General features: G+C 34.3%; 1 protein-coding gene across 1 annotated transcript in view; it reads right to left on the reverse strand.

The window, feature by feature from the left end:
• Positions 1-16,204, reverse strand: part of LOC306651566 (uncharacterized protein) — a 517,337-nt gene that overhangs the window by 303,359 nt on the left and 197,774 nt on the right. The window contains exon 7 of the mRNA XM_079124236.1: positions 14,816-14,903. Within this exon, the coding sequence (XP_078980362.1) occupies positions 14,816-14,903 (88 nt within the window). The remainder of the gene's footprint in view (positions 1-14,815; positions 14,904-16,204) is intronic.

The raw sequence follows: 16,204 nt of genomic DNA on the forward strand, positions 1-16,204 counted from the left end.
TCCTCTGCTACTGATAGGACCCAGCCTAAAACTCACTCTATCCCTAACTACATACATGGACATTCTATTTATCAATTATTTACAATAAAATATATATCTCATATATGGCATCTTTTTGTATCAAACTCTGAACACTGTATATGTATCACTCCAGTAATATTAAGATATCACCATGAAGGGGGAAAAAATCTTTTAAAACTAGGTGAACTAAAATTCAAAGAATGTAAGTGATATTTCTCTTGGTATAGTAAATCCTTTAAAGTATGATGCAAAAATATTATTTTATTAGAGATAAAAACACTATGAACCCTAACATAGAGATCATTAGAAATAAAAAGCTAAGGCTTAATACTTTTCAAGAATGAGTCATGATCTAGGTTTGGACCACTCTTGTCACTTTTATTCAATTATTGTATAGGAAATGATAGCATAAGAAAAAGAAATACAAAGAAGCAAGATTGGAAAGGAAGAAGTTATTTCTCTTTCCAGAGTCATGATTGTGTATATAGAAAAATCCAAAGGGCCATTAATAAAAAACAAACTAAGTGAGTTAGAACTAATGAGTTAAACATAGTCACAAGATTCAAGATCAATATGCAAAACTGATTACATTTCTATATAGTACAATGGACGATTTAATTATAATGCCTATAAATAAAATTGTGAAAAATTACATTTAATCTAACATCAAATAATAAATAAGATATTTAGAAATAAATTTAAGAAAAAAAATTAAGACTTATGTGTTGGGAGAAATCCTAGTTCTTGGCTGGCAGTAGTGAACGTCTCAAGTGTGTAAACCTGCGGGGAGGAGCATTCCGCTTCAGTCACCAAGGAAAGTAAACAACTGCCCCAGGTTGACTCAGTGTTATCAAGGGAACCCGTATAGGAACCTGGTAGTCTGATACCCCATGGCACATTGTGATTGGGCAAGAAACCTATATAATGTATAACTGTTCCCACAATAAACAAGTTTGCAGGCTGCTTGCCACAATCCTGCTTCCACCCAGTTCCCAGAGTCTGGGTCTTGACTCTGCGCCCTTACCCTGTGTTTGAGCTAGCCCAGCACAAGAGCAGCTACACCTATGCAACAAGACTACAAAATGTTGAAATAAAATAGATAAGCTTTAACTAAATGAAAATACATAACTTATTCATGGATTTGAAGACAATGTATTTAGGATGGCAATATACAAATTTCAATTGATTTGATGCAATCTCTCTCCAAATTGTAGCTTCCTTTCTTTTGTAGGCTGAAATTAATAAGTTTACAAAATTTATATGGAAATTCAAGGAATAATGAACTCTACAAACAATCTTTAAAAAGAAGAAGAAAGTTGATGGATTCACTGTTATCTAATTACAAAATTCACTACAAAGTTTCAGTAATCTGATGATGTGTTACTTGTAAATGTAATGATCAAAAGAAAAGAATTGAGTCTTACTTATAATTACGCTCTTACCTATAATTTAAATTTTAACATTTAAATTTAATTTTTAACAAAAGTGTCAAACAATTCAATAGAGAAAGAATAGTCTTTTCAAGAAATCCTTCTAGGACACCTAGGTATCTCCATGTGAATGAATGAAGTTGAATTTTCACGTCATACAAAAACTTAACATAAAAAGTGCCCTACAATTAGACTTAAGAGACAAAAATTGGGTAAACTGTTATGTATTGGGGTAAATAAATAGTTTTTAAGATATGACAATGGCAACATGAATAGTAAATTGTCAGGGACGCTCACTTCTGAGGGCCCATGGAGGCGGGCACGCCCTGGCCTGATCTTCAAGATGGCGCCTGGCGTGGTGCCAGAAAAAGCTTGAAGCTATTAACAAGTTTCAGGAAGTACTCCCAATTGGCTGATGTACTTTGTGCTTGGCTTGTGTACAGTACATGTTTTAGGCGTTTACTTGATATGTCCATGCATTCGCCACAGGGACAACTTTCTGATTGGTCCCTGTATTCTTTATAACCTGGAGTAGTTCCACATTGAGAGGCCTTTTGTCCACATTAAAGAGAAGAAGCTTCACTGCACCAAAAAAGACATACGTGTTATCATTCCCTACGCGGGCAGTGGGAAGTGATAGTAAATGACAGCATTAAGAAGTAAAAGTAAAACCCTTAGAGTGGCAGAAAATGATTACAAATCACATTTCATACATGAAATATATCTAGAATAGGTGAAAAACACGAGTCAGTAATAAAAAGACATATTGAATGGTTCTGGAAAAAATGGATATTAACATGCAGAAAAATGAAACTAAACTTCTCTATCTCCCCAGTTATAAAAACACAGAATGAATTAAAGATTTAATTGTAATGCCTGAACGTATGAAAGTACTAGAGAAAAGCATACAGGAAGTACTTTAGGACACCAAAATAGGCAAGGATTTTGGAAAACAAAAGAATAGTAAAAATAGTTAAAACCAAAACCAGATAAATAGGATTGCATCAGACAAAAAAGTTTCTGCACAACAATGGAAACACCCAATAGACTAAAGAAACAACCTACAGAATGGGAGAAAAATTAGCAAATGATATATGAGACAAGGGGTTAATAACCATAAGATATATAGAATTCAAAAAACTTAACAGCAGAAACAAAACGATGTGAATAAGAATGGGCAATAGACCTAAATAGATATTGTTGGAAATCACAATGAGGCAAACTGCTTGTCATGAGTGACTCCTTCTTATGGGAAGTAGTGTAGCCTATGGGGACATGGTTAAAGTTTTTTGAGTTCTTTATAGATTCTGGAGATTAGTGCTCTATGTGTGGCAAATATTTTCTCCCACTCTGTAGGCTCTCACTTCACATTGCTGATAAGTTTCCTTGGCTGAGAAAAAGCTTTTTAGTTTGAATCTATCCCAATTATTGATTCCTGATTTTATTTCTTGTGCTTTAGGAGTCATGTTAAGGAAGTCTGGTCCTAAGCCGACAGGAAGAAGATTTGGACCTACTTTTTCTACTATTAGGTGCAGGGTCTTTGGTCTGATTCTGAGGTCCTTGATTCATTTTGAATTAAGTTTTGTGCAGGGTGAGAGATAAGGATTTAATTTCATTTTGCTGCATATGGATTTCCAGTTTTCCCAGCACGATTTGTTGAAGAGGCTATCTTTTCTCCATTGTATGTTTTTGGCACCTTTGTCTAGTATGAGAAAACTTTATTTATGTGTGTTTGTCTCTGTGTCCTCTATTCTGTACCATTGGTCTGCCTGTCTATTTGGTGTTAATACCATGCTGTTTTTGTTACTATTGCTCTGTAGTATAGTTGAAAGTCTGGTATTGTGGTGCCTCCTGCTTCACTCTTCCTGCTAAGAATTGCTTTAGCTATTCTGGGTTTCTTGTACAGAAGAAGATCTATAAGCAATCAACATAAATGAAAAAATGTTCAACATCTCTAGTAATAAGAGAAATGCAAATCAAAACTACCCTAAGATTTCATCTCACCCCAATTAGAATGGTTATTATCAAGAATACAAGCAATAATAGTTGTTGCCAAGGGTGTGGGGAAAAATGTAGACTCATACATTGCTGGTGGGGTTGCAAATTAGTGCAGCCACTCTGGAAAGCAGTGTGGAGATTCCTTAGAAAACTTGAAATGGAGCCACCATTTGACCCAGCTATCCCACTCCTTGGCCTATACTCAAAGGACTTAAAATCAGAATACTACAGTGATGCAGCCACACCAATGATCATAGCTGCTCAATTCACAATAGCTAGATTGTGGAACCAACCTAGATACCCTTCAATTGATGAATGGATAAAGAAACTGTGGTATATGTACATAATGGAATATTACTCAGTCATAAAGGAAAATAAAATTATGGCATTTGCAGTTAAATGAACACAGTTGGGGGATATCATGCTAAGTGAAATAAGCCAATCTCAAAAAACCAGAGGCCGAATGATTTCTCTGACAAGCGGATGAAGATACATAAGGGAGGTGGGAAGGAGGCAAGAATGGAGGAAGGATTAATTGTATATAGGAAAAGCAGGGGTGGGAAGGGTTGGGAGGAAGGAAAAATAACAGAATGAGACAAACATCATTAACCTATGTACATGTATGATTACACAAATGGTGCAACTCTACTTCATGTACTACCAGAGATACAACAGTTGTACCCCATTTGTGTAAAATGAATCAAAATAAATAAATAAATAAAACAAAAAATAATTAAAGTTATGATAAGAGAAAAGTAGCATATACTGTGCACAGCAAAATTTATCTGAGTTCTGGAAACAGAACCTTACAGGAAGTTAGAACACTTCCCTGGGTATGAAGTTATTAGTTACACAATGTAACATATACTGATAAAAACAGAATCTCTGCTTGCTGGCATGCTAAGCTACTTGCCAATGATAATAAAAGGATGAAGAGACAAACTCAGAGGATCTGGGCTCACTCCTGCTTTAATGTACCCCATGAGTTAGTTTTTCTTTGTGTATTTATCAGGACATTTGATGTCCTGTGCATGTTACCTGTTCTACAGACTTTGGAAACACCTCTGGCAGAGGTTATATTGGACGTTCCAGTCAGTAAATTGACAAAAAGTCTCAGGGACCTTCCCGTTGAGCCTGCAACAAAGTCTGCTTTCTCTTTCTCAAACAGAGCAAATATGATGAATTCAAACTCTTCTTAAGTTAAAGGGCATGCCTTTCAGCTAAAAGGCTTATTCAAGACAATAGGAGGACCTGTTCATTATCAGATATATTGGAGCATTTGATTGTCATTAGGGAATAATGCCCCTGGTATTCAGACCCTGGTAGTTTGGAAACAGAAACTTGGGAGCACATAGGACAGAGTCTCATGATGTCCACAGGACCAGTTACATTAAAATATTAAACTATATGGAATCAATGCCCATTAGCTATCCAACCAATCCAAACTCTGCAGACATCAAATGTTACTCTTCTGGAAAACACCTGATGGAACTTGGAACCGTATAATTGGATATCAACAAGGATTCACATAGAAAGCAGAACTTTATGCCACTATATTGGCTTTAAAACATTTTGCTGGCTCACTACTTAATCTCAGTTTGCATTCCCAATATGTTTGTTGTACTTTTCAAATATTATTGGATGCTTACCTTAACCCATCACAAGATTCTCCTCGTTTTTTTTTTAAGCATGCCGTCTACTTCGTGGTATAGATGGTTATATCCTATATACATCAGCATGTGCATTGCCACTCACCTTTTCATGACCTGTTACTACAGGCAATCATAAAAGGCTGAAAAATTAGTATTAATATCCATAATTTTTGTTAATACACATTCCCCAACTTCATTTCAAAAGGCCCAAAATTCTCATGCCTTTTACCATCAAAATGCTAAGGTTTTGGGTTTATTTTTCAGTATCTCACATTCCCAAGCAAAACCTATTGTTCAAGCCAGCCGTATATGTCAACACTTAGGGGCTATACAGCCCTTAGGAGTCAATCCTTGTGGTATTCATGCTAATGAATTATGGCAAATGAATGCTATACACCATGTTTTATGGCTTGGAGAACTTCTGGTAGGTTTATGGAATAAACAAAAGCTTGAATGTGATTCATTATTTCTTTGATTTTGTGCCATACTTTACCTTACAATGATACCTCTGGAATATGATTAACTATTGCGTAGTCACTGTCACTTGTATTTGCTTCCCCTCTTGGTAAAGATATTAAAGCATGTCAGAAGGATCCTGACGAACAAATGCAACTACTTAAACCACAAGAATATAACACTACACAATGTTTAATGCAATTTGTCCATTCTCTATCTTCTTTATCTTGGTTTGCAGAAATAAATCTTTAATGATGGATACTATTAATCATAACTTGTCTACTAGCTCTGATTCTAATTTGCAACTTACCCTCTATACTACCATGCTGAAATAAGGACAGTTCTGCAGTATATGCATGATTACCATGATTATCATAGCACCTTCAATAACACCAGCACTAGACTTAAATTTGATGGAACAGTCTTTGTTAAATGTTTTAAAAAGGGGGATATGTTGGAGTCACAATGAGACAAATAGCTTGTCATGAATGACTCTATCATATGGGAAGTAGCACTTAGGGAGAAGGTTATATTAGGTTAAAAAATGAATGATTAGAGAAAAAATATTGTATGCTGCAAATAACAAAAGTTTATCTGAGTCTTGAAAACAGAACATTCCAAGAAGTTAGAACATTTCCCTGGGTATGAAGTCATTAGTTACAGAATGTAATATATACTGATAAAAACAGGATCCCTGTTTGCTGGCATGCTAAGTTACTTGCTGATGAGAATAAACGGGTGAGGATCTCAGTTCACTTATAGTTTAAATTACCCCATGAATAAGTTTTTTTTCATTGTTACCACAACATGATATTTCTTAAAAGAATCCATACAAATGACCAAGAAAAATATTCAACTTCAGTAATCTCTAGGGAAATGAAAATCAAAACCACAATGAGATATCAACTCGCTCCACTAAGAATGGCTATTATAGCCTAAGAAAGATGGCGTACTAGAGAAAGAATACACTTCCCTGCAGTTTCATAGCACCAGGTTTACAAAACAAGAATATTGCTTCTCAGCAAGGTAGGAAACTAAGAAATCCTCAATGAAAATTAATACTGGACTGTAAAAGAAAACAGGGAAAGACAGAAGCTTGAGCGTAATATAAAAAATATATGTCAGAGACATACCACCTTGGCAACCATCACAGTAGTAGCAACAGCTGAGGGGAGTGGGAGCACAGGCAAAGGAGACAGAGTGCCTGGCAGATAAAAAAATAAAAATAATGAAAAAATTGTCTTGGGGAAAGATGTGGATTAGAGAAGAAGCCTGATTTTAATGGAAACAGAGTCAGTAGAGGAAGCAGTTCAGTAAAAGGAAGTCCCCCAAAAGTTCTCCTTAGGGGGCTATCCACTGGCACAGAAAACAGTTGTGCAGTGTGGGAAACATCTGTAAGGGCTGTGTAGCAATGAGCAAAGACAGATCAGAAACTCAAAAAAGAAGTTGCCAGAAGTCACCAATTAAATTCCCAGTGGATGTCTGAGCCAGAGACTGAAGTAATCACAAAGAAAATTATACCTGGTCCATACAGGTTCTGAACACTAAGTGAAAAAGCTCCCTTTGTTGGTAGCACTCCATAGACCTCTTGGGATGACATTTAAAGTGGCCACCTAGAAACATCTGCATTCCAAATTGGATAACTATCATTTCATATCCATAGCAGTGAATGTGAAACTTGTGGAGTTTTATTTCCTATGTCCTGAAACTGAATTTCACCCGAGGGCCCAGCGATCAAGACATCCTTCAGAGACTAGCATCTCCTAGACAATAGAGGGTGTGAATCAAATCTCAAATACCCACCAACAGAGTTCCAAAATTTGACCAAGAGTAAACTCCAACATCTGAAACTTCCAATTTAGAACTGTGTACCACCACCACCACCCCACACAAATACACAATTTGTCAGCACCCACAGTCTATCCCACATTATACTGGGAGCCTAGAAGCTGAGATATACTACAACCAGTTTCGCCCACTTGCCACAATGGCTGACTGCTAAGGGGAGAACACAGAGGCAATGGACTTAACAACCCCAGCCATTGACCTAAGGACTACAAAGTCAAAAATAAATATAAAGATGAAAACACAACCCTGCATAGTTTTGATTACCTCAGTAGGAAGAAGTCCTTTATTTCTCAGTAAGATTTCTTCTCCTTTTTTTTTATTGTTTTATCTTTCCTGTCTCTTTTTTCCTCTGTATTTCCCCCATTTAAAAAATATTATTTTTTTAATTATTTTTTTAAAATTTAACTTCTTTTTCAAATGTGATTGCATCATATTTTATATATTCACATAATTTTATTTTCCCTTTAATTTCTTTTCTTTGCACCTGTTTATTATTTAACCTTGGTTTGATAGGTGAGGTACAATTATATGTGGGTTTGAGTTGTTTTGTTCTTACATTCACTTTTTTGCCCATTGGTTTTTGTCTCATTTATCATTCTTTCTTTCTTTTCCCACTAATTTTCCTGTTCCTTCTTCCTCTCTTGTTTTTTTCAATACTTTTAGTTAATTTGTTATTTCTCCTTCTTTGCCATCTATCTTATGCCTCTACAATGTTCTTTTTTTAACCAATTTGAACTTTTCTTGCCTTCTTAAATTATTTTTTCTTCACATAAGAAACTGTTATCCATTCGGGTACAGTGGCACATGCCTGTAATCCCAAAAACTTGAGAGGCTGAAGCAGGAAGGTTAGGGAGTTCAAGGCTAGCCTCAGCAAAGGTAAGGCACTAGGCAACTTAGTGAGACCCTGTTTCTAAATAAAATAAAAAATCAGTCTAGCTAGGTGGCTCAGTGGTTGGGTACCCCTGAGTTAAATACTCAGTACCCCCCACCCCACAAAGAAACTGTTATCCAACTAAATAATATAATTTTAAAGTTTATGTAATTCTCACCTCATTCATATTACTGAGATTATTAATATAGTGAACAACATAATAGACAACTGCTGAATAATTCCTGATCAAATCCACAGTGTTTTCTTGTTGATACTCTTGTTAATTGTTGACCCTACCAATCCTGTATAGGTGGCAGCTAGTGTAATACATGACAAAGTAAACACCAGACATTTATCTTAAGGCTGTACATCTGTTGGTAACTTCTATTCTTGGCTCCCTTCTTCCTCTTAGAGGGACTGGAAAGTGATTTGGACACTTCAAGATCACAGAGTATAGATTTTGCTGCAGAGCAATAACCACAACTCAGCCTAGTAACAGAGAATGTTAACCCACAGAGGATAGATCAGCACCTGAGCCTCAACATCACAAAGAATTGGGAGACAAAAATCCCCCAGAAGAACAACTAAGCCACAAGGAGGAATAACCAGAGGGATTCCTCAGGTCATACCCCCAGAAATCTAATCATATATCAAAACAGAGAGAAGTCCTAGAACAATACCACCACCAACAACAAAATAACTATACACAAAAGGATATGTGTATAAAACTGAAAGGGGGAGTCAATCTCAATTGATTCACAAGTCCAAGACCACTGGAAACATGAAGAAACAATCAAATAAATATCCCCCACGAATTCACAATCACTTAACAAAGGATAACACAATACAGAAATGGATAAAATTCCAGAAAAAGATTATAAAAAAATTAACATTCAATGAAGAAGATCTAAGGAACAAATTATGGGAGCAACTACAGGAGATGAAACATCATTTCAAAGAAACAGATAACATAAACAAATGAATTCAGTAAAGTAGCAGTTTATAAGATCAATGCTCATAAATCTAATGCATTTTTATACATAAGTGATGAATCTTCAGAAAGAGAAGTTAGGAAAACTACCCCATTCACAATAGCCTCAAAACAATGAAATAATTGGGAATCAATCTAACAAAAGATGGGAAAGAACTCTACAATGAGAACTACAGAACACTAAAGAAAGAAAGTAAAGAAAACCCTAGAAGATGGAAAGATCTCCCATGTTCTTGAATAGGCAGAATCAATATTGTCAAAATGGCCATACTACCAAAAGTGCTATACAGATTCAATGCAATTCCAATTAAAATCCCAATGATGTACCTTACAAAAACAGAGCAAGCAATCATGAAATTCATCTAGAAGAATAAGAAACCCAGAATAGCTAAAACAATCCTTAGCAGGAAGAGTGAAGCAGGGGGTATCACAATACCAGAACGTCAACTCTACTACAAAGCAATAGTAACAAAAACGGCATGGTATCGTACCAAAATAGACAGGTAGATCAATGGTACAGAATAGAGGACATGGACACAAACCCAAATAAATACAATTTTCTCATACTAGACAAAGGGGCCAAAAACATGCAATGGAGAAAAGATAGCCTCTTCAACAAATGGTGCTGGGAAAACTGGAAAACCACATGCAACAGAATGGAACTAAGCCCCTATCTCTCACCCTGCACAAAAATAAACTCAAAATGGATCAAGACCTTGGAATCAGACCAGAGACCCTGCATCTTATAGAAGAAAAAGCAGGTCCAAATCTTCACCTTGGTGGCTTAGGATCAGACTTCCTTAACAGGACTCCCATAGCACAAGAAATAAAAGCAAGAATCAACAACTGGGATAGATTCAAACTAAAAAGCTTTCTCTCAGCAAAGGAAACAATCAGTAATGTGAAGAGAGAGCCTACAGAGTGGGAGAATATCTTTGCCACTCATACTTCAGATAGAGCACTAATTTCCAAAATATATAAAGAACTCAAAAAACTCTACACCAAGAATACAAATAATCCAATCAACAAATGGGCTAAGGAAATGAACAGACACTTCACAGAAGAAGATCTACAAGCAATCAACAAATATATGGAAAAATGTTCAACATCTCTAGTAATAAGAGAAATGCAAATCAAAACTACACTAAGATTCCATCTCACCCCAGTTAGAATGGCAATTATCAAGAATACAAGCAACAATAGGTGTTGGCGAGGATGTGGGGAAAAAAGTACACTCATACATTGCTGGTGGGCTTGCAAATTAGTGCAGCCACTCTGGAAAGCAGTGTGGAGATTTCTGAGAAAGCTTGTAATGGAACCACCATTTGACCCAGCTATCCCACTCCTTGGCCTATACCCAAAGGCCTTAAAATCAGCATACTACATTGACACAGCCACATCAATATTCATAGCTGCTCAATTCAGCTATGAACAATAGCCAGATTGTGGAACCAACCTAGATGCCCCTCAATTGATGAGTGGATAAAGAAACTGTGGTGCGCAAATATATACATATATATATATATATATATATATATATATATATGTATATATATACACACACATACATACAATGGAATATTACTCAGCCATAAAGAATAATAAAATTATGGCATTTGCAGGCAAATGGATGAAATTGGGGAATATCATGCTAAGTGAGATGAGCCAATCTCAAAAAACCAAAGGATGAATGATCTCGCTGATAAGCGGATGATGATACATAATGTGGGGTGGGAGGGAGGCAAGAATGGAGGAGGGAAGGACTTTATAGAGGGGAAAAGAGGGGTGGGAGGGGTGGGGGGAAGAAAAAATAACAATTATTCAACATCATTATCCTTGGTAAATGTATGATTACACAAATGGTATGCCTCTACTTCATGTACAGAAAAACAAGTTGCATGTCACTTGTTTACAATAAAAAATTTTAAAAAAGAAAAAAATATTAAAATCTTCCTGTCCATTAACACAGGATATTTTCCATATATTTAAATATTCTTAGCTTTCTTTGAGTCATGTTTTTTAGTTTTATGTGTTTCATCACATTGATTAAATTACTCATAAGTATGTTATAAAATGGTATTATTATAAATGGAACTGTTAATTAAAGTTTTAGATTGTTCATTTTAAGTATCATGGAAACACAACTGATTTTTTGTGCATTGGTCTTTTACCCTATAGCTTTGATCAACTTATTTATTAGCTCTAATAACTTTTCTTATATATTATTTGGACTTTCCAATAAGATAATGTTATTTGTAAGCAGTGATAATTTTATTTTTTCCTTTCCAATTTGGATTTTTCAAAATTTCTATTTTTTTATTTAATTGCCCTAGATGGAACTTTCAGTGTAATATTCAATAAGAGTGGTAATAGTGGACAACATTTCATTCTTGCTCTTCAGAGGAAAACTTTCATTCTTTTACCATTGATCATAATCTTAACTGTGGGCTTTTTATAAATGCCATATGTGATGATGAGAAAGTTCCGTAGTATTCCTAGTTGTCTGAATGTTTTATTTAACCATAAAAAAGAACTGGCTTATTTCAAATGCCCTGTCTCTATTGACTGAGATGCTCATGCATTTTTCCCTTCATTTCATGAATATATAGTTTGATGACTGATTATTTTATAGCAAATAAACCTTATATTTCTAGGATAAATCCCACAATATCATGACATATTATCTTTATAATAGTCTGTTTTATTATTTTCAATAGTATTTTTTGAGTATATTTCTATTGGTATTTATAATGACATTGGTCTCTAATTTTCTTTCTTTGTGACATCTTCCATTGGCTTTGGAATTAAAATAATGCTAGCCTGAAAAATGAGTTAGGTAGTATCCCCTTCCTTTCTATTCTTTGTAAGGGTTTGAGAATGATTGGTTATTGTTTTAAAAATATTTTGAATGAAATTATCTTGTCCTGGAGTTTTCATTTTGGGGAGATTTTTAATTGTAAATTCAATCTCTTTACTTTGTTATTGTTGCATTACTATTTTCTTTTTCTTCTTCACTCAGTTTAGGTAATTTGTATGTTTCCAGAAAATGTGTTTATTTCATCTTGGTTTTGAAACTTGTCAGTAAAAAGTTATTCACATAATTCTCTTATGATCCTTTATGTGTGTAAGACTGAACTAATCTTCTAATTTCTTTATTTTATTTTATCATTATTGACTTCTCTCTCTTTTTCATTATCAGTCTCATTAAGTATTTGTCTATTTTAAATTATTAGTTTCTCTTTTGGGGGGCATTACTCGGGATTGAACTCAGAGGCACTCCACCACTGAGCAACATCCCCAGCCCTATGATGTATTTTATTTAGAGACAGGGTCTCACTGATTTGCTTAGCACCTTGCTTTTCCTGAGGCTGGCATTGAACTAGCCATCCTCCTGCCTCAGTCTCCCAAGCCACGAGGATTAAAATAATGAGTTTCTTTATGCTTTCTTGATTTTTTTTTATTGAATGCAGGCCATTATGTATGAAAAATTAAAAAATCATTTGAGGCTTTTGATGATATTATTTTCCATTACAGAGAATTTACTTTTGATTTTGTCAGTTGTAGTAGGGGGAGCAGATCAAATTAATTCAATCAAGAATAACACTAAAAGCTGAGCTTCAGTTTTGGGGAGATATAGTTTCCTTCTGGTTTATCATTAAACCTAGCACTTAATCCATCACTGTTCCTAATTAAAAGCTTGGTTGGCCAAGAGTACCCATTTAATTCACTTAGTTATATAAAACTAATGAAAACTCTGGTCAGCTTTTCAGCTTCTCATCAACAAATTTTTACTCAGTCTTTCAGTTTCTTGGTTGCCTATTTTAATTGAATAAATAGTCACAAGATAAAATCAGTGCAAAAGTGAGATTCATTATGCTTAGCTTTCTTTCTCTATGGGATATTTTAAGTATAAACTCCACCTTGCCTTAATATCTTTTTGTGTTCTTAAATAGAAGTGCTTATGTTTTCTAAATTTTCATATTTTACTTTGTAAGATGATTAGTCTAATAAGAATCTGGAGTGTCTTTGCTGTAAATAGCAGACTAATTTTTAGGATATTCATGAGACATAAATTATTCCATGACCCTTTCTCCACAGTAAGGCAAGAAATGGTATAGACTGAGCTAGGTGTGGACCTTTAGAATGAAAAGCCTCATCTACATATTAATACAGAAAATATTTGGACTTCAGTTACCAATATTCTTGTCTTTTCACACACTTGCCCTCACCTGCAGAAGAAATTCCATTCAGTTAACAAGCCTGAAATGAGGATTTGAAGATTAAAAAATTTATTATATCTAGCCTGTATAACTGTGCCTACCAAGCTATTTACTACCACACAGACATGAGCTATTATTAAACTTCAAACTAATTTCAGGAAAACAAATGCAACACATGAACACAAAACCTGTGATAATGAATACTATTTCAAGAATTTCTGGTATGTTTAATCACTATCAAATATATTAAATTTTGAAAAATAAGACTTCATATGTTTATCAGGCTGGCTGCAAACTCCTGGGCTAGAGAGATCTTTTTACCTCAGCCACCCAATTAGCTGGGAATACAGGCATGCACTACTATACCCAGCTCACCTCTAAATATTTATCAGACCACTTACTATGTACAAATATCCTGAATAATCTTAATAGAAAATAATAGCAGATAAGATCTAGCCTCAAGAGAATTAAAAACTTTTTGTTAAGATATGATATATACATTAAAATTAAACATTATATGTTTACATATCTCAGTATTATGCTAATATTTGAAGGAAATAATTTTGTCTTACTCATTTTTCTTTCCTTTCTGAAGCCTAGTACATGGATTTATATAGTGCCAACCCTCAAATGTTTATGGAATTAAATCAATGGTAGAAATTAGCATATTCCAAATTCAGTGTAATAAGAACTGCAAAATAAGTCACCTTGTTGTATGAATGTGTGTATGTACAGATAAATGAATGGATGAAATTAAGTATAAATAGACAAATGGATGAGTGAGTCCTTAATTAGTCCTTAAAGATATATTGTGTTATGATAAGGAGAGCAATCATGGTAGCAAATTTTAGGTAGAACAAATAATATGACAAAATTATGGAGACTAATCTATGAAACATTTAAGGACAAATGAATAAAACAACTTCATGGTAGTACAAGGGTCATATAAAATATGGTAAAATAATAGACTATTATGAAACAAGAAGGATGCTGAATGCCAGTTTTTCCAAGATCAGACAATTTTCCCTATATAATAGCAATCATTTGAAAGTTCTGATCAGCTTAATAGTTATTTTAGAAAAATACAGCAATAGCAGTAAATTCAAATTGAATAGGAAAGAGATTTGAGGTGACAACTCCATTTAGTAGCTATACCAACATTCCATGTATTTTTTAGCAAAGTATAGAGTGGAATTTCAATGTTGGCACTAAAAATGATAAAAGAAGGGACAGATTGTATAGGAATTATTAAAGATAAAGTTGGTAGACTTGATGAACAAATGTATATGAAGATTTATGGGGAACAGCACAACAAAACTATGTCTTACCTGTTCAGAAAAATGTTTCAGTAATGTGATATGTTTAATGAGATGACTTTTCAGACTGGAAAATTCTGACATGCAATCAAACGGAGGCCTGCCAGGAAAGGATGAAAAAGAGAGTCCATCAATCTGAGTTTTATTGTATACTGTACCTTTAAACCTTAAGAAATTGAAAATAATAATCCACAATATGTAGAGTTTTATATCAAAAAGTCCAGGAGTCAGTTAAAATCTATATATCAAAAAGTAACAAATATTATGCAGAAGTTTTAGTGTGCAATATTTCTATCACTTCAGTTAAGTGGCAAGATGGTAAGAGCAAAATATAATTATTTCTGTTTGCAAATTACTGTAAAAATGTATATAGCAGAGTAGGTTTATTTTATATTGTTTCCTTTTCTTAACTTCCTTAGTGTACATAAAAAGTAACAAAGAAGACAGGAAAAGAGAGTCAAATATAACCTAAATACACCATTGAAAAATAAATATTTGCTTATATTTATTTTTTTCTACAAAAGGAAAATATTTTATTTGAGACACTATAGCTAAATGAAAAGTTTGAATTTTATTATTTGTATCTAATATAATCTTTAATCTTATTTGGTATGGGGGGCCAGTAATTACAAGTGGAAATTTGAATACAATTATAAGACATATACCTTTTATTGAAATAAGATCACTGATTTCATATGCATATTAAGAATATTTCAGAAACGGAGAACAATTTTCAGAATGTCACTTGTAAAATAAATAAATACTACAGTGCTGAATCCATATTGACCCTCAGAAGGTATGTGAAACTTTATTTTTAAGAATCAGCAAGAAAAAGAAATTTGTAAGCTACCCTCCTAATTGCTAAGACATTAAAGCCCTGGTGTTTGCATTAAAGTTCCCTTTGCTTGAGGTTGTTTCCATAGCATATAGCATGGGCAATGACTGAAATTACCTCTAATAATTAAGCATATAAACTTACACGGCAAAAATAGTTGCCAGGATACACAGTACAATCTTCTACAACTCTGTCCAGGGAAAGAAAACTTTGGGGAACATTTGTTGGGCCATTTGTTCTTTTCATCTATTTCTATATCAAAAACTTGTGATTTAATAAGAAAGAAAACATTGACCTTCTTTTTTTTATAAAATGGAGCCTAGCTAGGCATAGTGGTGCACACCTGTAATCCCAGCAGCTACAAATCTGGGGCAGGAGGATCACAAGTTCAATGCCAGCCTCAGAAGTTTGGCGAACCTCTAAGCAACTTAGTGAGTCCCTGTCTCAACAATCAAACAATAACAACAACAACAACAGCAAATATATATATGGGATGTTGCTCAATGATTAAGCACCCCTGGGTTCAACCACTGGTACCAAAAAAAAAAAAAAAAAAAAAAGCCCGT

Source organism: Sciurus vulgaris (genome assembly GCF_902686455.1).
Source record: "Sciurus vulgaris genome assembly, chromosome: X".
Taxonomy (NCBI): domain Eukaryota; kingdom Metazoa; phylum Chordata; class Mammalia; order Rodentia; family Sciuridae; genus Sciurus; species Sciurus vulgaris.